Raw genomic sequence first — 23,368 nt, 5'->3', positions numbered from 1 at the left:
GGTGGATGTGGGGGTGGTGCACTTCACTCCGCTGGCTCAGCCCCAGATCCAGCAGCCCTTCAAGCTGGTCGAGAAGATTGTCAAGAACGCCTTCCAGTTCCGGAGGAAGCACTGCCGCAGAGGACTCGAGTAAGCATTCATCAGGCTTTCTTTCCATCAACTACCTTTCAAAACTCCTCTCTTTGCCTCTATTCCCAGTGTTTAGTTTGGGTATAACTAAAGGATGGACCTTTTTCAGGGTGGACACCATTATTAGAGGCGAATGAAACAAGGTTGTGAGAGATAGAAGTACAGCCCGCGCAATGGCTTGTACGTGTTGTGTACCTTCACTGATGAAAGTGATTCTGTGGTGAAGTAAATACTACAGGAAAAATAAGTTCTATATTAAAGAATTAGTCCACTTTTAAATAAACTTTTCCTGATAATTTACTCACCCCCATGTAATCCAAGATGTCCATGTCTTTCTTTCTTCAGTCGAAAAGAAATTAAAGTTTTTGATGAAAACATTCCAGGATTTTTTTTCCATATAGTGGACTTCAATGGGCACCAAACAGTTGAAGGTCAAAATTAGTTTCACTGCAGCTTCAAATTGTTCTACACGATCCCATACGAGAAATAATGGACTTATCTAGTGAAACCATCACTCATTTTCTAAAAAAAAAAAAAAAAAAAAAAAAAAATATATATATTAATTTTATACATTTTAACCATAAATGCTCATCTTGAACTAGCTCTCTTCTTCTCCTCTATTAGAATTACGGCAGTGTAGACGCTGCTAAGTGTATAACTGCCCTCCACAGGTCAAAGTTTGATGCTCCAGGATGTTTGAAAAAAATCCTGGAATGTTTTCATCAAAAACTTTAATTTCTTTCCAACTGAAGAAAGAAAGACATGGACATCTTGGATGACATGGGGGTGAGTAAATTATCAGGAAAAGTTTATTTAAAAGTGGACTAATCCTTTAAGTTACTATTCAATTTAAGCTTGTAGAAATTAAAGCGTAAATATCAAACCTTCTCAGCTTTCTGATACTGGTGTTCCCATCATGCACTGAGACATAAATAATTAATAAGGTTGCTTTTTTCACTGTTTTCTATCTGTATTTACACTGTTTTATCATTGCTTTTGTTGTTCACTTTAGTAACTTCCTACTTTTTGACACCTAGAGTTCATTTTGTACTCAAAATGACACATTCATACTCAAAAATGATCCAATGAATGTTATCTTTATTGTGTACTAAGTTTGCGGTCTTGTGTTTGAGTGGAAACCACATTATTTCTCAGGCATAACATTATGAGCACTGACAGGTGAAGTGAATAACACTGATTCTCTCTTCATCACGGCACCTGTTAGTGTGTGGGATATATTAGGCAGCGAGTAAACATTTTGTTCTCAAAGTTGATGTGTTAGAAGCAGGAAAAATGAGCAAGCGTAAGGATTTGAGCGAGTTTGACCAAATTGTGATGGCTAGATGACTGGGTCAGAGCATCTCCAAAACTGCAGCTCTTGTGGGGTGTTCCCGGTCTGCAGTGGTCAGTATCTATCAAAAGTGGTGAAAGAAAGGAACAGTGGTGAACCAGCGACAGGGTCATGGGCTCATTGATGCATGTGGAGAGCGAAAGCTGGCCCGTGTGGTCCGATCCAACAGATGAGCTCCTGTAGCTCAAACTGCTCAAGAAGTTAATGCTGGTTCTGGTAGAAAGGTGTCAGAATACACAGAGCACCACAGTTTATTGCATATCGGAGGCAGTGTGATGCTTTGGGCAATGTTCTGCTGGGAAACTTTGGGTCCTGCCATCCATGTGGATGTCACTTTGACACGTACCACCTACCTAAGCATTGTTCTATACCATGAGTCAGCGTTCTGATGTAAACACAGAAGAGCTGCACTGCGTTAACTGTGCCAACAGCGTAGGAGAATGATGCAGACGAGAAGAAATTGTTGAACAAGTCATTATTTTTTGTTTTGTTATAATGTACATTATGAATACCTTTGCAATGCATTAAACACGAAGGCTTGAAGGAAAGTGTTACTAAAAAGATTGGAAGTAACTCAGCAATTATGTGTCACTGGAGTGAGGGAGAACATCTGTAATACAAGCAGCTGCGTAATCCGTACGTGTCGCTGCTTTTGTTTGACAAGCATTAAATGAACATCCGCACAGACCGCATAACGTCAGTTCCATGCCACTTTTCAAGTTTTCTCTGTTAACACATTGTGTCAGCGTGTGAAGACTTTTCTTCTTTGCTGCAGGATGCTGTTCCCCGAGTGTCAGCGTCAGGAACTGACGGAAGAGTTGCTGCGCAGCGCTGATGTGGATCCCACACTGCGGCCCACAGAGATCTCTATTTCTGAATTCAGGGCTTTAGCAGACGCCTACAGCAAGCTTTGTGAGGAGAACCAAGGCCTCATCGACTATGAATTCAGAGAGGAACTGAAACTCAAGCATCAGGCGAAGAGACGCTCGGGCAGTAGCCGTAAAGGGCTTCACCTTCACACCACAACAGAGGAGAATGTTAATGGAAACCACTAACGCAGACTCTTCATGGTGACATTTTCAGCAGCTGGCATGCATTTTTCACTTTTTTCTTCTTGAATGGATGTATGTATAAGGGCAAGGTGGAAAAAACTTTTGAAAGATGCAAGGAGCTTAAAATAAAGTCATGGGAGATATAATTTAAAAACATAGTTGTCACATAAATTTCACTGCTTTTTAAGTAGGAAGAAAGATTACATGAATCAAACCAGGCTCCTAGTCTCTCTCTGTACTGCTTAGAGGAAGAGACGGGGGTTGCCCAGAAAACCTGTCATATCATAAAACACTCTGGGAATGCTTTAATCATTTTTCAGCAAGAGGCTGACATCCATCTGTCAGAGAAAAGCATTTGCCATCGTTACCTAAAAATAATTTGACTTTGATGAATAAATTATTTTACATGTTCTTTGGATACGTGTGTATATAAGATTGATGTTCTTTGTCTCTCTGTGACCTTACGCTTGTCTTTAAAGGGTTAGTTCACCCCAAAATTGAAATTGTCATTAATTACTCACCCTCATGTTGTTCCAAACCCGTAAGACTTTTGTTCATCCTCAGAACACAAATTAAGATACTTTGATGAAATCTAAGAGATTTCTGTTCCTTAACTGACTGCCTTCAACTGACGCTTCAAAGACCCAGCTTCCACCTGGAATTAAGATGCATTTTGGTCGATTTGGTCACAAATGGACACTAAATACAGGTGTAAATGGGGAGTAAAATGTTTTGAGCTTGTCCACTTTCAACCACTTCCAGAGTTAGTTGAAAACACATTTGGCCGGATTGTGTTCATAGTGAAAATGCTCATGTGGTTGAATGTGTTCGAACAGCCACAAAAGACCACTTACTCGCCGCCTACTGACCTAAAGCGTAAACATTATGGGAAGCGCGCTAGCCAGACAGGACTTAAACTTTGTTGGCTGGAGACCCAAGTTTGGTTTGAAGATGAAAAATTTACCAAGCACAATGTTCTCTCACCATTTCACAGCGTTCGGTGTGGTACTGCGGCTATCAGAGCAGAAATGCAAGCTGATGCTCCCCATATGTTTTTCCGTTGTCTCTGGTCACGTTCATATGTAAATTGCACGAGCTTACTTTGTCCAATAGATCCAAACATGTACCCACCCATAGACCCTCACCCAAAGAAATCAGGACAGAAGTGGTTGGAAGTGGACAAAAGAGGCGGATTTAAACACCAGGTGGAAACAAGATTGTGTCTGCCTTGTCTACTTGTGATCCGATCGACCAAAACTCATCTTAATGCCAGGTGGAAACGGGGCCAAAAAGTCCATAAAGAGATTGTAAAACTAATATGAATCAAGCAGTTTAGTCCAAATTTTCTGAAAAGACTCGATCACTTTGTATGATGAACAGATTTAATTTTTACTCGCATATAAACCTTGATCAGCGAACACAAGCAGAAGCTCAACTGAACATGAGTGACACGTGAGAACAAACCTCTTCTGAGAGCTCAAATGTGCTGGTTCTGGAAGTGAGGTTTGTTCTAGTGTTTCATTCAGGTTCGGATGAGCATCTACTTGTGTTCACTGATCAAGGTTTATATGTCTACATTAAATCTGGTCATCATAAAAAGCACTTGATTCTCCTCAGAACATTTGGACTGCTCGATTCATGTGGATTAGTTTTATGATCTCTTTATGGACTTTTTTAAAGCGTCAAAGATCAAGTTGCTAACGCAGTACTTGCGTCGCTTCGTATAACTGAGGTTAAATCACTGGAGTCACATGGATTACTTTAATGACGCTTTACTAACGTTCTGGGACTTGAAAGTGGTATTTGTGTAGCTGTCAATGGAGGGACCGAAACCTCTCAGATTTCATTAAAAATATCTTCATTTGTGTTCAGAAGATGAACGAAGGTCTTACAGTTGTAGAGCGACATGAGGGTGGGTAATAAATGACAGAAATTTCATTTTTGGGTGAACTAACCCTTTAATGTTCAAATTGAATGCTGAAAGTGTGATTCATTTGTGTCATTTCTCAATGTATGCACTTTATTACTTTGTTTATCAAACAGAAAAACAAAGTTTGTGCTTTTTTGCAGATTACAGAAAGTCATTAGGACAAAAATAATCCAATAACAACAATCAGACACCTTTTATTACAGTTTTTGACTGTGAAGTGTCAAACGTATATAAACTCTTAAAATTAAGTCACAGTAATCCATGAAAAAATAATATTTACACATTTGAACATTCTAAAAAAAAGGACAACTGCAGGCTTTATTTCAGAGGTACATTTCCAGCATAGCACATTTAAATTCCTGATCGAATGTTTACAGCTGACCACTTTGTTATAGCGAAGGAGAAAGTATCATGGGTGGTTTATCAAATCCTCAACCCAAACTTTTGGATTTCTATTAAAATGAAATATTTATAAAAACTTGCTAATAAATAAAACGTTTTATACAAAGCAAATCCATGATAAAAGCAATGCTTATATTTAAAGCAAGAAATATTTGTAGTGTCCAAAACACAAGGCAAAATTAAAAACCTGACAAAATTCGGTTTCGTAGCTCTTAATATGTATACGTGTGGGAAAACACACATGCCTTTGCCCTTCTTACACAGCGGAACTAAGACCAGTAATTTGGTTCTCTGGTGCAAAACAGTTGCTATGTGGGCAGTTCAGTAAATTAGTGCTGTGGATCATGGAGGACGCAATGCTTAACACCATCTTATTAAAGGTCTGTCAAACTGTGGTTCCACAAAAGATGGAAATAAGACTCTGCATTGACTGGCCTTCACTTGCTTTCTTAAATTGGCTGATAGCTTTGGAAAGGCTGCATGGGATAATGTGGCTCCACACCAGATCAAGCATATAGGTGTTGAAGCCATGCTAAGCTTTGTTCTGAGGTGGCCATGTGATCCTATGAAGCTGCCGCGTTCTTTGCCTCCGTGGTGTTGTCATAGAAGAAATCCTCGTTGACAACAGAGGTCAGGCTCTGCACGCTGAACTCCTTCTCCAGTAGTGAGTTAAGGTCAACATTATTTGCCATCATCTCTGTCTGGCTGTCCAATGAGTGGCTGTGTCGACGCATGTTCAGCAGGGCCGCCGGGCTGCGTCTGAGGCTACCCGTGCCTCTGCCAGGCTTGCGTTTGACCGCGCCGAAGTGAGCTCGCTTTAGAGAAGACCGCCTTTCTGGAGTGTCCACTTCTCCGCTCTCCGGCTGCACACAGGGAGCAGGTGCCTGGGAGGCTTCCTCGGTCAGCTGAAGCCTGCAGAACTGGGCTTCGATAGCACTGGGATTGCCTCGCCACTCGTGCTGATCGTTGTTCTCCTCGTCCTCATCACTGATGATGTTGGATTCTTTGAGGCCACTCTGTGACAGCTGATCCAGAGGAGCGCTGGCACTGCTGGTGGTTCCACTGCTTACACTGGCTGAATCCGAGTCTGGCCTCAATGGATCATTGTTGGGGTTGGAACTGTCATTTGAAGGCAGTCTGGAGAGCAAAAACGGTCGAGAAGAACCTGTGGTGCACACATAAACGCAGTCATGGATGTTAAGATCTTAGAGTTAGAGTACAATCCATGTCAAATATCATCAGTATTTCAACACCATGTCTACACTAGATGCATGTGATGAAGCATTGCATTTTGACTGTAGACAAGACTCTTGTTCTTAAGCTACACAAGCCACTTTGTTTTGACACTTCAGAACAGTGGTTTTCAGTCCTTGTCCAGGAGACCCATATCTCTTGGGTTATATCTCTTGTAGTGTTTCCAAAAGTAAACCAAGTCAGTATTGAAATTTTGAGCGCTGTTGAATGGATTCTTAAACGCCTCTGATTGGCCATTGTGTTCACGCACTCAACAGATGTCTGTGATTGGCTACAATGATCAACACTTCAAAAACATGTTGTAAATATAGCTGCGAGCAGCAACTATCGGGGTTCAAGCACTTTAAGGCCTTTAAGCACATGTGTAAAAAAGGTATTCTGTTTTAATTAGCAAGCCTGTAACCATCTCAATCATAGATGGAAAAGACCATTTACAGCCAATACAGGCAATTTAGCATAGGAAATAAATGGTTTTAAATAAATTTTTAAAAAATGGTTCACCAAAGCTGTTTTTTTAAATCTCCAATATTTAACGAATGATTCGATGGATAGCGGCGGTCCTAGAGGCAAAGTTGCTCAGACTAAGAAGTTCTACCATGTGGTACAAATTTCATGGGCATGTGCGAAAGATTGCACGATACACAATCTTTTACGCACGTGAAAAACGTAAAGGCGTAAAGGCCTATTTCTTTCAAATATCTCACAGGCCTCTAGTGCCAGGAGTCAAACAGGCCCAATGAGTTTCTTTCCAATCAGCTTCCGATAACTTTGTCTGATGGCTGCTCAAACTTCATTGGCCGGTTTTTTGAGATACGTCAATGTCCTCATAGACAATCATGGCTCCTTGGACAAAGACACTGCTATGCCAATCAAGACAATTGGACTAACAGTGAAGTAGTTATAGCCATTTTCATGTTTTTTTTTTTTTTTCCTGTTATAGCACCACCAAGTGGCCAGTTGCCACATCCTTTTAGGCAGGAACACACCAAGCCACCTGCTGGTTCAGAAAGGCATTTCATCTCAGGCAGGCGCAGAACGGACGTGCTACTTGGCTGTCGGCTGTCGAGCATCAGTTTGTTGTGTCAGGGCAACTTTGGACACAGACGCTACCGATGTGATCCAACCCTGCAGTCTGCTTTCATCGCCACTAGTTCGTCAGCGTTGACTTGGTGTGTTCCTGCCTTTACACGGCCGTTTAGGAACGCTATTTATTCATATTAAACATTTAACATTTTAAAGTTAAATATTTAAAATACTTAGTCTACACAACAGTCTCTGTGCTCACAGCGTCACAGACATTAATATTTTAACGATTTATAAAAGATGAATCACTGTCTGGCCATCTGGGATTTTGGTATGGAGATAAAGGTTATGATTATAATTTTTTGGAAGTATTACACCTCGTGTAATACATCGTGTGTGTATATTAGCACCATTTGTTGTTTTCTTGTGGTATGAGATGGAGCGTTTGGACCTGGAAGAGCTGTCACGTGACATCAGACTTAACAACTGGATAGCCATTTTAGTAAAAGTGGCTCCACCCACTTTGGCGAATTTTTGATATTTTGACAATCAGACTCCAGAGAATCTTGCTGCACTGGTTTTGTTCCGATCAAAAACCTAGGACTAGTTCACAAATACCTGAAAATTTTGCCAGAATGACGAGCGAATCCAAGGCATTCATTTTGGCCATCTTGAGCCAAGGACTCCAACGATATAAGAGACTTGACGCTCTTCACTGAGCGCTTACACAGATACACACGTGAGCGTTTTTTATACACTGATAGATGGATCCGTTGATAGATGCCTGCTTTCAAACACTCCCGTGTGTATCTGTGTAAGCGCTCGGTGAAGATAATCAAAGATGTCTATCAACATGTTTTTGAAGCGTTGATCATTGGAGCCAATAAGTAATCTAAAAAAAAAATGCAAGCGTTTAATCAGACGTTTTTAATGACCAACTCGCAACATCCTTTTTTGTTTGATGGACAGAGTGCACCTTCAAAAGTTAACCGCTGCCATAAGGTCAGTTGATTGCTATGACCTTTGTTATATATTTTAATAAGTTCTGAAGTTCAAAGGCAGCTTGTGATGTAGTAATTGTTTACCAACGGACATCCTTTGAAGTCTTGCCTCGAGATTATAGCTGTTGGTTCTGTAAAGTTCAGCTTCAGCACTTCCACTGTGATGTAACACAATGTTGTCCACTTCCAGTGCAGACACAGTATCAGACATGTGAGTAAAGGGGAGCTCACACTGACCTAGCTTAGCAGAAGCTGGCAGAGTTTTCCGAAGGGGACTAAGACGCTTTTTACAGACTCTCTCCGACTGCTGCTCAACTTTTTGCTTGTTTCGACGCAAGTTTTCCCGCAGGATGGAACGCATCACCCGGATGATGTTGACTTTGCACTCTGGAGTGCTGCAAGAAAATGTCAAATGTTAAGCTCAGTATGGAATAAAATGGGACACTAAGTTTATAAATGACCAAGTTGGTAATTCCCACCTGCTGCACAGCTGGAACACCGTCTCCGGCCTGCCCTCTTTTTGTGATTTGGTGTGGATCAGCTCCCAGATGCAGTCTGTGTCTTCAGACAACATTAAAAGGCAAGGTTGATTATTTGTACATTTGGAAATTACTGTTAAATCAAACGGTCTCTATGAGATGTGTGTCTTACCTGCAGTATTGCCCAGTCTAACCTGCAGTGCTGACAGGGGAATGAGCCAGCGAAACTTGAATGGATCCTGATCTGCATGGGCTGATCTTGAAGTTGGCTGGAAAACAAAAGCATGCACATGACATTGAAGAAATTTATAGAATTTATATTTTTATTAAAACTGTACTATGTGAATGTCCAAAACTTCAAATCACCAAACACCATTAATGAAAAGAAATCTGCAAAAATGCTTTAATCCAAAATCTGCATATTAATGTCAAAAGGATGAATACTTAACCCTTGTAAGCTGTTCGTTTGGAACGTACACTCAAGGCTACTGCGGTCTCCAGACAATAAAATGTGATTTGGTAACAAAATAATAATTTTTCTCACTTTATTAATGTTTTAAATTTATATAAATAAATTAATAAATATTTTTAAATAGGTTGTTCCCCTCCAAAGAAACATGAATATATGTAAAATTAAAAATTCACTTTAAAAAAGCTCCACATTTCAAATTTTCAATCATGGAGATATCATGAATAATTTGCCATATTTGGAAAAAAGTAAAAGTAAAAAATGATCACTTTCACCAATAGATGACTATAGCTCCACTATTGTTATTTGCTATTTACAATGCTATTTGACATGCTTTTTGACTTACTGACAGACATATTTGCACATTTTTTTCCAGTTGGATTCATATCTACATATTATGAAATCACAATAATACAATAAAAATCATTGTTTGTCCAAGTTTAGCATTTTTTTGTACTAAAGTAAGTTTTTTACTGAAGTTTGTGCTAAATTGTATTGTCTCATCCTTTCATCTGTGTGTGTGTGTGTGTGTGTGTGTGTGTGTGTGTGTGTGTGTGTGTGTGTGTGTGTGTGTGTGTGTGTGTGTGTGAGAGAGAGCATGCACTGTTCTCCATCTTGGATGTGTCGTGGTGTCACCACTTTATTTTTTTGGTGATTGTGCATTTTGGCTGATTTTAACCGACAAATTATAACAGCAATTTTTATAGTCTCTCTAATTCATTCCTCTGTGTGTTTGTGTGTGTGAGAGAGAGAGCCTGATCATTTTGCATTGTGGATGTTATAAAGTGTTGCCATTTCATTTCTGTCTGTGTGTTCTTCATTGTTTGTGATTTTGAGAATTAATTTTATCAATTTTCGAGAACAGCTTGAGTGTGACTTTTTTCCACACTAACATAAAAGAAGATACCATGTATTTTTTTTTTGTGTGTGTGTGTGTGTGTGTGTAGATCTACAATGTGTTAACAGCGTTACAAAGTTTAATGCCATTTGGATAAAGGGAATTTTTATTTTTTTATTTTGAGCAAACTAATAGTTTACAAGGGTTAATCAAATGACTGCCCATATTTATATTTAGGATTGTTTTATAAACTTGTCACAGTATTCATCTTATTTTTCAACGCAGAAGTAAGGTGTTTTCTGTGAATGCGTGAGACTTCCGATTTATGAGACGATATAGGGAAATAACGAGAAGAATATCAAAGTGCATTAAACTGTAAAACTGTTTGCACTACAAACCAGTGTGTTTTTAATTAAGACAAAAATTTCAAATAATATGGTAAGAAATACCAGTTTGCAATATTAAGCATCATAACGAGCATTTTTGTACAGCTAAAAATAACTGGACACATTAAATTTACAAATTGCCCACTCTTTACCTGAAAAATAAGGTGGATAATACATGAAAAAAGAAATGACAAAATGAAGGGACCCTTTTAAAGAGCTGCTAAAGTAATCAGACCCGAAGTGAAAACAAGACTCACCATCTTCTTTTTCACTTTGCTGTTCTCCCTGTACAGCAGTATCACAGCTCTCTTAAAAACTAATGAGACAAATCAGAGAGTCAAGCAGATTAGTTAATTTTAGAAAACGACAGAATTCTTTGTCTTTGAGGATACAGAACTGCTGCCAAAACAAGCTCAACATACTTTCACAAAGCTATAAAAAGCTCTGAGGATAGTTCAAGCCGAGTGTTGCATGACGACAGAACTCCCAATATATGGGAAAGTAGAAGATTCGTGCATTTGTTTAAAAATAAAGTTAAAAAACTACTAATATATTAAGATATAAAACATTTATTTTGGCACATGAAAATATCACTAAGAATGTAATGGTTTCATGGGAAAAGAGCAAAGCCTCACCAAAAACAGTCAGCTCAGGGTCCTTTTTCATACGGCCCAGCGACGGGAGCGGGTTGAGCCAGATCACAGAGGAATGCATGAGGAACTGTCCCATAGAAATCTCTGTGACCTGGGAGAAAAAGAGGAAGAGAGAGACAGATGATAACTGAATATGGAGTTAAATCAGGGTATTACCCTGGTGCGTTCAGACTGTTTATGCAGCTGTACCTCTTTCTCAGAGCCACTTTGCTCTGCTACCAGCTGGTCAAATACTGCACCATAGTCCTCATAGATCTTCTGCATCTCATTGATGTGGCTCGCAACTTTTTCCATTTCCTTAAGTGCCTCTGTAATAAGAAAAAACTGTTTTAAGATACATTCACACTGGCTTTGATTCCAGAGTTCACACTGAAATGTTGACTGCAGTTTGACATCAATCCAGAGCTGGAATGCCCAAAAACACCCTTGGTAACATTAGTGGGAACAATCCTGGAATTTAATTCACCCAAAAATTACAACTGACATTGATGAATTACCCTCATGTCATTCTGACCCTTTCGCAGAACAGAATTATTATTATTTATTTTGAACAATTTAGCTATTTTTAAAAAATTTCCTCAGTGGTTCCTGGTCACAAAAGCATGAAAAGGCCAGGTTGGAGATTTCCTCGAAACACGGTCTTTAAAGGGTTAGTTTACCCAAAAATGAAAATTCTGTCATTAATTACTCACCTTCATGTCGTTTGAGCTTCCACAAGAACCAATGAGGTTCATTCTCATGTTACGCATCACTTTTGAGCTTCCGCAAGAACCAATGAGGTTCATTCTCGTGTTACGCATCACTTTTGAGCTTCCGCAAGAACCAATGAGGTTCATTCTTGTGTTACGCATCACTTTTGAGCTTCCGCAAGAACCAATGAGGTTCATTCTCGTGTTACGCATCACTTTTGAGCTTCCGCAAGAACCAATGAGGTTCATTCTCGTGTTACGCATCACTTTTGAGCTTCCGCAAGAACCAATGAGGTTCATTCTCGTGTTACGCATCACTTTTGAGCTTCCGCAAGAACCAATGAGGTTCATTCTCGTGTTACGCATCACTTTTGAGCTTCCGCAAGAACCAATGAGGTTCATTCTCGTGTTACGCATCACTTTTGAGCTTCCGCAAGAACCAATGAGGTTCATTCTCGTGTTACGCATCACTTTTGAGCTTCCGCAAGAACCAATGAGGTTCATTCTCGTGTTACGCATCACTTTTGAGCTTCCGCAAGAACCAATGAGGTTCATTCTCGTGTTACGCATCACTTTTGAGCTTCCGCAAGAACCAATGAGGTTCATTCTCGTGTTACGCATCACTTTTGAGCTTCCGCAAGAACCAATGAGGTTCATTCTCGTGTTACGCATCACTTTTGAGCTTCCGCAAGAACCAATGAGGTTCATTCTCGTGTTACGCATCACTTTTGAGCTTCCGCAAGAACCAATGAGGTTCATTCTCGTGTTACGCATCACTTTTGAGCTTCCGCAAGAACCAATGAGGTTCATTCTCGTGTTACGCATCACTTTTGAGCTTCCGCAAGAACCAATGAGGTTCATTCTCGTGTTACGCATCACTTTTGAGCTTCCGCAAGAACCAATGAGGTTCATTCTCGTGTTACGCATCACTTTTGAGCTTCCGCAAGAACCAATGAGGTTCATTCTCGTGTTACGCATCACTTTTGAGCTTCCGCAAGAACCAATGAGGTTCATTCTCGTGTTACGCATCACTTTTGAGCTTCCGCAAGAACCAATGAGGTTCATTCTCATGTTACGCATCACTTTTGAGCTTCCGCAAGAACCAATGAGGTTCATTCTCGTGTTACGCATCACGTTTGAGCTTCCGCAAGAACCAATGAGGTTCATTCTCGTGTTACGCATCACGTTTGAGCTTCAGCAAGAACCAATGAGGTTCGTTCTTGTGTTACGCAGTACGTTTGAGATTCTGCAAGAACCAGTGAGGTTCATTCTCGTGTTACGCATCACGTTTGAGCTTCTGCAAGAACCAATGAGGTTCATTCTCGTGTTACGCATCACGTTTGAGTTTTCGCAAGAACCAATGAGGTTCATTCTCATGTGTTACACATCACATTTGAGCTTCAGCAAGAGGTTTGTTGTCACACATCAAGCAGGTTCAGTTGAGCTTCTGTTTATGTTAGCTGATCAATGTTTAAATGCTTAAAAGCATGAATTAAATCTGTTTATTGATCGAGTCTCTACAGAAAATTTTGACTAAACCAATTCATAGTTTTATGATATCTTGAAAGAGATGACCTTTTTGAAGTGTCAAAGTGTCAGTTGCATAGCTGTCTATGGAAGAACAGAAAGTGCTCAAATTTCATCAAAAAGATCTTCATGTTCTGAAGATGAGCGAAGGTCTTACAGGTGTGGAACGTCATAAGGGTGAGTAATTAATAATTAATGAATAAAGAATTTTTTAATCTTGGATGAACTAACCCTTCTCAACAACCCACCCACAAAAACGCAACCAGACATCTGGAAACTGCACAAAAGCAGCCCCCGTCTGTGTGTCTGATGTACCTGTGAGGTGGTAGTGTTCCTCACTGTCCGTGTCCGTGAGAGACACCAGCTCGCGGAGCAGCAGGGGGTACTTCAGCACTCTTTGCACCGGCTTGATCAGGTAAGACTCCAGTGTGGTTGAGTGCTGCTTGGTTGGATTTTTTGCATCGAGGAACTCCTTAAAGGATCGATCTGTTTTGGCTGGAGAGAAAAGACAAATCATAAATTAGCGCCACCCACTGAGCTAGAAATAGTTTTTTTTCGATGGCCACTGCAGGTACAGTGGCTTTAGGCGATGCACACGGGGAACAAAACCCATCCACAAGGAGGCAGCACAGGCTGTCCGACACCTCGTTAGAAACACTGCAGTATAAATGCAACACTGCAGACAATGGACAACACCAAGGTGAGTATGGAGGAGCTAGATTTTGTATGTCATGAAGCCTTGTGACATGTCTTGGCAGGAGTTTGTGAGGGGAGTTCAACACCACCACCTCTACGGCACGCAGAATGATAAATGTATCACCCGCACTGTCGTTCAAATCAAGAGGAGCTATTAGAGCAGTAATTGAGGCACTCCTCGCCCCAGATGGATTGACACTTCAGGGAGCAATTGGCAGGCAATTAACACGCCGACACAAAAAAGTCGTTTTCGCTTTGCGAACGGAAACCTTGGCACAACAGAAGCAGTGTGTGAGAATGTATAATTACAAGCACTGCTGACAGACAGCTACGCACACTCCTGTTGTTGCGTCTGCAGTGCAAGCGCTGCGCTTCACGTCCTTACCCTGCAGTGGTTAAACAGAGCGTGTTGTTTTTTTATAGCCATTACAGTGTAATTTCTGTGGCTGCTCTGAGGGTTGCTCTCATCTTGTAATGGGATGAATTAAAAAGGAGGACAGTTTTCCACGTTGACTGTGGGCAGGGCAGCTTCTCATTCATTTGTTACCGGGCAGGCTGCCCGAGATGGAAAACAAGGCTAATGTTGCACGCATAAATTAAGCTCAACATTTATAGTCGCGAATCATTAATACTCGGTAGATTATGATGAAAAGATAAACCAACAATGGCTCTTGGTGTTGTGACATTGCCAGCATAAAACAGGACCCACACAGAATGCAAGACATTAAATCGCTTAAATGATTCTATATTTAATAGAAATATTCTATTCTATTTTCTTGCTCCCAGATGTGAAGGGGTAATGTGCAGTGCCGTACCTCGTTCCAGAACCTTCTGCACTTTAATGTGGTTGGCGCAAAAGCCGCTGTAAAGTTTGAAGTGCTCTGCATAATACAGAAACGAACCACCCAGTGAGAAGAGCAGCTTCTAGGTAAGGGAAGAAAGAAAGACAGCAATGATGCTTCGTGAGTTGAGAAGCAGGTATGACACAAGCCTTTTGCTTGAGTCAGAAACAGTTCAAACAAAAATGAACCATTTAATCTTAGCCACCGCACATGTCATTCCAAACCTCTGTGATTTTCTTCCATGAAGCGCAAAAGGAGATATTTTGCAGTGAATGTGCTCAAGCTGCTCTTTAGCATAATGAAACCATACAGGACTCCAAAACTGATGTAAATTCATTAAAAACAATAAACAAAGCCCATATGACTCATGCGCTATATATAAAGTTGTACCAAGCTTTTTAATTGAAAATCTTTCCCTCATTTGCATTTGCACATTCAAACTTTTCACATGTCACTAATTAAATACATCCTTGTGTTCCATGGAAGAAAAAAACATGAGTAAATGTCATAATTTAAATTTTTAGGTGATCCTTTCCTTTTATGTATAAAAAAAATTATTCGCAAAACTGAGAGCTCTCAACTAAAATGCTGTCTGTGTCTCATACAGGGGCGTTTCCGCCGAGGAGGCAAGGGAGGCAGTGCCTCCTCAAAAACACTAATTGAGAAAAGAATTGATATTACAAAAAAAAAATGCAAATATTACAAAATGTCACATTAAAAAGTGTAAAAGTCACTCGTTTTTATTAAGTAATAGTGTCCAACAGCGACACCCACAGGCTTGCCTCCTCTGTCCCCATTGAGTTAAAACAGACCCCCAATGCGTGCGCTGGGTTTAGTGGGGGGTAACTGAGAATGAATGTGGGAAAGTCACATGAGAGGAGGCAATGCCTCCATCATGCTATGACTGGATATGATGAGTTATGATTGGATATGATTGGTTGACGCGATAATTCACGCCTCTTGTTTTCGTGTGCGTTCTCATTGGTCTGAATGAAGACAGTAATGGTGTTAATGGAAAGACTAACTGAAAAGTAAGTAAACAACGGTTACTGATTTGTCATGTCAAAATCAATCCTGAAATGGTCTGAAAACATGATGACTGTGGGGGGGGGGGGGGGGGGGGTTTAGTGAGAATCAGTTTGGGGGAAATTAAAGGTACATCTCTGTGTCTCCTCATTTTAAAACACCATCACACACCACTGGTCTCCTATATTACAGATATGAGTATGAATGAAAGCCATGTTTGCAATGAATGCATTTGGCATGTCCACCTTGAATTGCACAGGGGTCTCGAGCGTGTTGAAGTTGGGGGAGGAACTAATCTTCTCCTCCAGGGTCTGCAGGAAAACTTTCTGGAAGTCCAGCATCTCTGGAAGGCTGCCAAAAAGACTTTCCATCTGGGGAAAGAAAACCCACATCCGTTAAACAGAACTTTCAAATATTAAAAACATTCATTAAAAACAGCATGCAAGCAAGGGATTTCAGTGTGGAAGGCTATCTTACCAAAAAAATTTTATATAAAAGCGAAAATGACATAACAGGGTACAATTTAGTACTTCACAGAAAATGGACTCCATTTAAATCTGCAGATTTTGTTTCAGCTGCGCTAGCAGACTTTCTAGCACAGGCCTCTTTCTAAATTGTTATTGCCACCCACACTGTCACTAGTAACTTAAGAACCAGTGCTAAAGCCACTTTATGTTTAGTCCTTGTCTAATTTGTGCGAGGCCATGCTCCAGCGTCCATTAACGGGGCTTTAATATGGCCCACTTCTCAGCACATATTGACTGATCTTTCCTCAGGGACATCCTGAGACATGTCAGGGTCATATCCAGTTCACTGGGCGTCAGTCTGGAGACTAGCAAGTTAAACATGTGAGTCTTTGGCATCAGTCACAGCAGAAGGGAAAGTGGGGACATGCAAGCTTATGGCAAATGAGCCACGATTTATCACTGTGTTATCTGTGACAACTCAATCCAACACTGAGCCCTTGAATCCAGCTCCAGCATGTGTTCAGCTTTACCTCGTCTTGGCTGAGAAAGGTCTCCTTTTGTAGGGGCTTCAGGTAAATCTCAAACAGGCAGTTAAGGTCCTGTATAGAAGAAACAGAGGAGAAAAACACATCCTGAGCACTCTTTGAATTAGCTTTTCACATCTCCAGAATTGTTTTTTACCACATGGTATAATCCAGTTGTATCTGGCTAATATTTTTTTTAGCTGAAAAATGAAACCATAAATAATGTTTATTTAATAAATAATTAATTACATTTATTCATTGGTCTGTCTGAATACTCGATTCTGATTGGCTGGAAGGTGTGCATTAAACTGTTTTAAGGTGCCATAGAATTGAAAATTTAATTTACCTTGGCACAGTTGAATAACAAGAGTTCAGTACATGGAAATGACATACAGTGAGTCTCAAACACCATTGTTTCCTCCTCCTTATATAAATCTCATTTGTTTAAAAGACCTCCGAAGAACAGGCGAATCTCAACATAACACCGACTGTTACGTAACAGTCGGGATCATTAATATGTACGCCCCCAATATTTGCATATGCCAGCCCATGTTCAAAGCATTAGACAAGCCAGTATTAACGTCTGGAGCTGCACAGCTGAATCATCAGACTAGGTAAGCAAGCAAGGACAATAGCGAAAAATGGCAGATGGAGCAATAATAACTGACATGATCCATGATTACATGATATTTTTAGTGATATTTGTAAATTGTCTTTCTAAATGTTTCATTAGCATGTTGCTAATGTACTGTTAAATGTGGTTAAAGTTACCATCGTTTCTTACTGTATTCACGGAGACAAGACTGTCATTATTTTCATTATTAAACACTTGCAGTCTGTATAATTCATAAACACAACTTCATTCTTTATAAATCTCTTCAACAGTGTGTAATGTTAGCTTTAGCCACGGAGCATAGCCTCAAACTCATAGAGAATCAAATGTAAACATTCAAATGAATACTATACTCACATGATCCAATCCATGCATGCAGTATGCATGACGAACATTTTGTAAAGATCCATTTTGAGGGTTACATTAGCTGTGTGAACTTTGTTTATGCAATGTATACAGAGTTGCGAGCTCCGGGGGCGGGGAGCGCGAGGATTTAAAGGGGAAGCAGCCTGAATCGGTGCATTTCTAATGATGCCCCAAAATAGGCAGTTAAAAAAATTAATTAAAAAAAATCTATGGGGTATTTTGAGCTGAAACTTCACAGACACATTCAGGGGACACCTTAGACTTATATTACATCTTGTAAAAAAACGTTCTAGGGCACCTTTAATGCACAAGTCATCCCAAGTCAGTTAAATCACATTCACAGTTCTGTATTAATGCAATGTTTTGCACAAACACACACACACACCACTTGCACATAGAGATCGGAGACATTCAGGAGACCAAAAACGTATTAACGGTGCCCTGTGACTTTTATTAATAAATTAGCTCTGCTACTGATTCGCTACATTATATTACTCTGCAAGGAGGTTGTAGCTTCTCTGGTTTTTGAGTAATTAAACTCACAGCTTCATTGCTAGTAGAGAAACTCTGCACAGACTCAGTTAATTCTCTCTCACACACCTCTCTCTCTCTCTCTCTCTCTCTCTCTGTAGACTAATTAACTGAAATAAATGTAATCTTACCGCACTATATCTCTGTGTTTGCTTTAAAGCCGACAGAATGCTAGATCTAAAGAGTCATAGCTGATGAAAATAACTGTAATTTTTACCCTTCCAGTCAAATATTGTGCTGCAAACATTAATAGCTTTAACTTGTCAATGCTGGTAAATGACCATTTTATGAGCGGGATAATCCACAGCTTGCTGTGCATTAAACAATTTGAACGCACTCCACGGAGGCAACCACTTTGCTTTGCCTCCACGTTGTGCATTAAAATCGTTTAAAGAGGACCTATTATGCAAAATACACTTTTACATGGTGTTTGTACACAACCACCCTACAATGGTAAAAATCCACCCACTCCTCTTTTTTTAATCCCCATAATCATGAGCAGTGTCTCAGAACATGCTGTTTGCAGATTGTAGCATGTGATGTCACACTGCACACGCCCCGCCTACGACTGCTGACAGACTCTGCCCTATTAGCATAGACCCCGCCCTCAGTGAGCTGTACACAGTTCGAGCGTTTAACAACAGCATTCAAGAAAGAAATGTATTCTTATTAAAGCTACTAAAGTTATTCAGTCAAGAGCAGAGAGTGATTTTCTGTTTTTCTTTTGTTGTTTGGTTCATATCAACAGCATGCAGTAGGTGCTGTATATTACACTGATGTCACTAATACATGCGATTTCTTTTCTTTATTTCTTTACTTGAAAAAAACTGACATTGCGATATCTGCGATTATATATTGCGATATGAAAAAAATTCACCAGATGACTTGAATAGCTCTATTTGGAAGGAATGAATCATTGTAGAATGATTGGGGTGATTTATTTTAGGAATTTAAAATTTGACAATAAACATCTACATCTTTTTGAGGAAATAAACCCTTCAAATCTGCCTATTCAGTTGACATCCGTTTCTGCTTTCAGCTCTATGATTGGTGGTCCAGCTGTGAAATTACAGAGGGTCAAGCCATAGCAAGTCAATGAGAGATGAATTTCAATTAACAGGAAAACTGTCCCTTTTAATGGGTGGGACTTGTTATCAGTAGGTTTATGATGCATTCCACCCACTGTGGGGAGCTCAATCAGAAAAGAAAAAAAAACAGCTAACGCTATTCGCTATGGAAACTGCAAGCAGCGTTAATGTTGAGGATATTGTTGCTAATTATCCACAGTGTTTTAGAGATTAACTTTTAAAGAAAAGCTGGAGTTAATCAGCAAAGACCTACACCAGGGGCCCCATTCATAAAACTTTGCGTACGCACAAAACAGGCCTTGAAAGTGCGTACGCCACTTCCGACGCCTAAGTTGTGATTTATAAAACAAACTTGATGGGAAAATGTGTGCACCTCCACGCAAACTCTGACCCATGCGTACAAACATTTTGGAGACAGAGCAGTTTGGCGACACCGATGGTGAGCTGAGGGACTGACGGCAGATGAAGGAAAACCACTTTAAATCCTAATTAGTCCTAAGTCCTGAGTCCTAATCATAAATACAGTGCATTTTCAAAATAACAGTTTAAATAAATAAAAGAATGATTTAAACTTGCGTTTAAACTCACGTTTTCATTTTGATATAGGCATTTACATTAATATTAAAGCACTGGAATTACATTACGCAAAAGTTAAACAAAAATTATATGAATTTCAATCACTTTTCCTGTAATTTAATGACAACGAGGAGTGCTAGGAGCACAATAATTCCTCTTTAAATTAAACTTCAGACGTTATAACAAAATATTTTAGTGAGAACGAAGATCAGTGATGCACTTAACTTCGATATTATGGAAGACACTGCTGGATTCGGTGGCCGAGTGGCCCATCCAGTTTGAAGAAGTCCAATGATAATAGCTTACTGTACAACCACAGCTTCAGGAGGTGTTGATGTCGTGTGAAGGCATCTTCAAACAATTATGAAAATACCACTGTATTTGAAGGATACAATTTGAGGAAAACGGTAAGATTTGCATGTTTCCTTTTTAAAATAGCCTACTTTGTCAGTGACGCGCCGAGACAGACAATTGTATTTACACGGCAATAAATAAGTAGGCCGATCTGTTTCCACTAAAAATAGCCTATAAACATCCTAAAAGATATGTTCACCTTATCAGTAAAAGTACATACATTTGATTTGAAATGTTAAAAAAAAAAAAAAAAAAAAAAAACGATTTGGCCAGTGGAAGTAAATAATTAAACTCTATTCTAAATCTTTAAGTTTTTTATACAATTTTGTTTTTATGGATATTTTGATATATTTATTCTAAAACAAATAGGATAGTGGATAATTTTTATTTGTATTGCACAAATGGCATTTATAGTCCGTATCTAATATTTTCCAATATCTTGTATTTGACGGCATTAACATGGTGTCACGTGGATGGGAATATGCATGGAAATGATATGCAGATGAGGTTATACATAGTAAAACTAGGCGTCGTAAGCTCCATATATGGTGATTTCGGGGAGGAGACAGGAGATGCACGTACGCACAATCTTCTGCTGACTGGGATTTATAAAGGGATTTGTGCGCAGGATCTGGCGTACACATGGCTTTATAAATCAGATTTTTTTGTGTGCGTGCGCAGAATCTAGCTTTTGCGCATACGTACACTTTTAGGATGAAATCTACGCAAAGTTTTATAAATGAGGCCCCAGAGCTTAATTTTGTGCACAAAGCCAAAGCTTTTGAAAGCATTATAAGAGATAGATATGGATGATGACAGCATCAGTCAAGAAGCTAAAGCTTTATGGCTGGAATTGTTTGCTGTTTGGGCAAGTTATTTAAAATCAAATAGGTACATCACTGATTTTATTCTGGCCGCCGCTGGCACTGTTATATATTAAGCTTTAGTTAAGAAAACAGTTATTTTGCAGAATTACTGGTCAGTCGGTAAATTTAATAACTTAGTGACACATTTACTGTAATTCTGCATAATAGTTAAATTTTTCCCCAATTCATAAGTTTATTACAGTCTGTTACATACATTTAATCGGCGGCTCTCTGCCAGCCTAATGATATGATTTATTATCAACATATGCGGAAGTGTCTGTCCCTAATGTGCTTTGGTCTGAGTGCTGTCATGATGTGTCAGCTTGCATTACATTTTTTTGGTTTTGTGGCCAGTTTTCAACATATTCTGCTGAAATGACACACAGATTGTGTGATGATGCAATTTTTTGTAAGGATGATTTGCATTTTATTAAGCCTCACACTGTTTGCTTGTGGCATTTCTTGTCAAAGATAACATGCAGTATTATAGAGTTTACTTTTTCCCAGAGGGAAGTTGGTGAGAGGGCCAAGGTTCAAGAGTCACGGATTGCTACTGTTATAAATATTAAAGGGTGTCAAAAACGAGATTTGTTTGAATTTTGTTATGAAATTGACAGAATTTGAAATCTCTGATTTTATTTCATATCAAAAGTAATTAAATGTGATGGTTTAAAGCAAAGCCATTAATCAGGGAGATTCCTGTTGCAGACAGGTTGAAACAGCCAAAGCTGCGCCCTGACAGCTCCCAACCCTGCACTGTGCGCTGTGGCCATGTTAAGGCATCGGCAGACTGTCGGTGCATCAACCTGAATATTCTCATTAGGCTGATTTATAGCAGTCTGCCAGTGCCGATGCAGCATATCACAGACAAATAGCTCCTGCGCAGGACTCTGGGATGATGCTTCCCCCCCATCCTACAAATCACAGTCCGCTGGAATAATCTGACACCTATTAACCATGTGCAGCACATTACAACAGAGCAGTTTTAATTCACAGGCAGCACATCACCGATCATACGCAAGCCTCAGTATTACCCAGGAAACAGATAAGAGGGGAGGCGTTTCTTTTTCACCAGCACGAGTTAATTAATAGGCGGTCCGTCGGGACTCTATCCATCAAATGTGTTATGCTAAAACAGCCATTTTCACCTCATGGGTGTATCATTAAAAACTGCGGTTTAAAACTGAACCGATGTGACATCCAGATCAGCACTGCTCTGAATAAATAGGTTAAACAGTTCAGTTTTAATGAAGTCAAAGTGGCGTACAGACATGGATTTCTACTCGACGTGAGCTCATTTCTTTCTGTTGAACTATGTTAATAGGGGATTACGGAGTCAGTTCTCACCTTTACGTAGGATTTCTCGGTGTCCACTAATTCCTGGATGACCTTGCGCAGTCTCTCTGTGGCAGACATATGACGCGGACAGGGCCTGAGCATGGGGACCTCCGGCCCCGTGTGCTCCTCCTGGCCCTCCATCAGACCTCCAGAGCCTTCCTGGAAGGAGTTGTACAGCGAACACACTGTGTCCACGCTCTGCAGGAGACACAATTGAGATCATTCAATTAGATACCAATGTCAACCACTCCATCAAATATTTAGGAAAACAATAGAGGACATACAAACACAAATTGATATAGGATTTACTTTGAAATTTGTAGTTACTTTTTTCTTTGCCTTCTAATTTAAGTAAGACAGTAGGAGGACAAACAGGAAATCATGAGAGAGGAGAGAGAGGAATTGGACCGGGAAAGTTGTGGCATGAAGAACTCGCACTCGGGTGGCGTGAAGTGCAACAGTATGTCGGAGCACTTGACCACACGGCTATGGCTTCCATCTTTGAAACAATTTTCACTCAGATATTGCTAGTAATTTACAAAGAAATGGCAGGCAACACACTGAATTAAATGCAAATTTATGAAATAAAAAACTGAAATGGTATCTTATTTATTGTACTGAATGTATTCTGAGAGAATACGCCCATATTTACTTATATAGTATTCATGCAGCTATAATGATTTTAAAGATAAAACTGACATATCACTTCCTTTAATGCAAGCCACAGCCAGGTATAACCCAGTTTAATGAAAATATAAGAGGTATTTCTGCCAGGGCCTTCTGTCAGATAATTGACAGCATTCAGTTTGGATTGGCGGTATGGTTCTGTTCTAGGTAAGAACAGCCTTGCATGGATAAGAGCAGGGAGAGCAGCGATAAGTTCCCCTATGAACAGAAC

General features: G+C 39.8%; 2 protein-coding genes across 11 annotated transcripts in view; one reads left to right on the top strand and one right to left on the bottom strand.

Moving 5' to 3' along the window:
- tfb1m (transcription factor B1, mitochondrial) overlaps positions 1 to 2,950 on the top strand; it is a 40,020-nt gene extending 37,070 nt beyond the window's left edge. For both annotated transcript variants that reach the window (XM_048190578.1, XM_048190579.1), the window contains exons 7-8: positions 2 to 129; positions 2,256 to 2,950. In XM_048190578.1, coding sequence (XP_048046535.1) covers positions 2 to 129; positions 2,256 to 2,535 — 408 coding nt within the window. In that variant the 3' untranslated portion in view covers positions 2,536 to 2,950. The remainder of the gene's footprint in view (position 1; positions 130 to 2,255) is intronic.
- A 1,520-nt stretch (positions 2,951 to 4,470) lies between these two features.
- tiam2a (TIAM Rac1 associated GEF 2a) overlaps positions 4,471 to 23,368 on the bottom strand; it is a 136,257-nt gene continuing 117,359 nt past the window's right edge. For all 9 annotated transcript variants that reach the window (XM_048190570.1, XM_048190567.1, XM_048190575.1 and 6 more), the window contains 12 exons: positions 22,480 to 22,668; positions 16,745 to 16,813; positions 15,993 to 16,118; positions 14,695 to 14,803; positions 13,499 to 13,678; positions 11,157 to 11,275; positions 10,950 to 11,058; positions 10,572 to 10,630; positions 8,794 to 8,890; positions 8,622 to 8,703; positions 8,380 to 8,537; positions 4,471 to 6,029 (listed from right to left, as the gene is read on the bottom strand). In XM_048190570.1, the coding sequence (XP_048046527.1) occupies positions 5,428 to 6,029; positions 8,380 to 8,537; positions 8,622 to 8,703; positions 8,794 to 8,890; positions 10,572 to 10,630; positions 10,950 to 11,058; positions 11,157 to 11,275; positions 13,499 to 13,678; positions 14,695 to 14,803; positions 15,993 to 16,118; positions 16,745 to 16,813; positions 22,480 to 22,668 (1,899 nt within the window). In that variant the 3' untranslated portion in view covers positions 4,471 to 5,427. The remainder of the gene's footprint in view (positions 6,030 to 8,379; positions 8,538 to 8,621; positions 8,704 to 8,793; positions 8,891 to 10,571; positions 10,631 to 10,949; positions 11,059 to 11,156; positions 11,276 to 13,498; positions 13,679 to 14,694; positions 14,804 to 15,992; positions 16,119 to 16,744; positions 16,814 to 22,479; positions 22,669 to 23,368) is intronic.

Source organism: Megalobrama amblycephala, linkage group LG5 (assembly GCF_018812025.1).
Source record: "Megalobrama amblycephala isolate DHTTF-2021 linkage group LG5, ASM1881202v1, whole genome shotgun sequence".
Classification (NCBI taxonomy): Eukaryota; Metazoa; Chordata; class Actinopteri; order Cypriniformes; family Xenocyprididae; genus Megalobrama; species Megalobrama amblycephala.
Note: the sequence above shows the minus strand (reverse complement) of the source record. Positions and strands in the feature narration are given on the sequence as shown.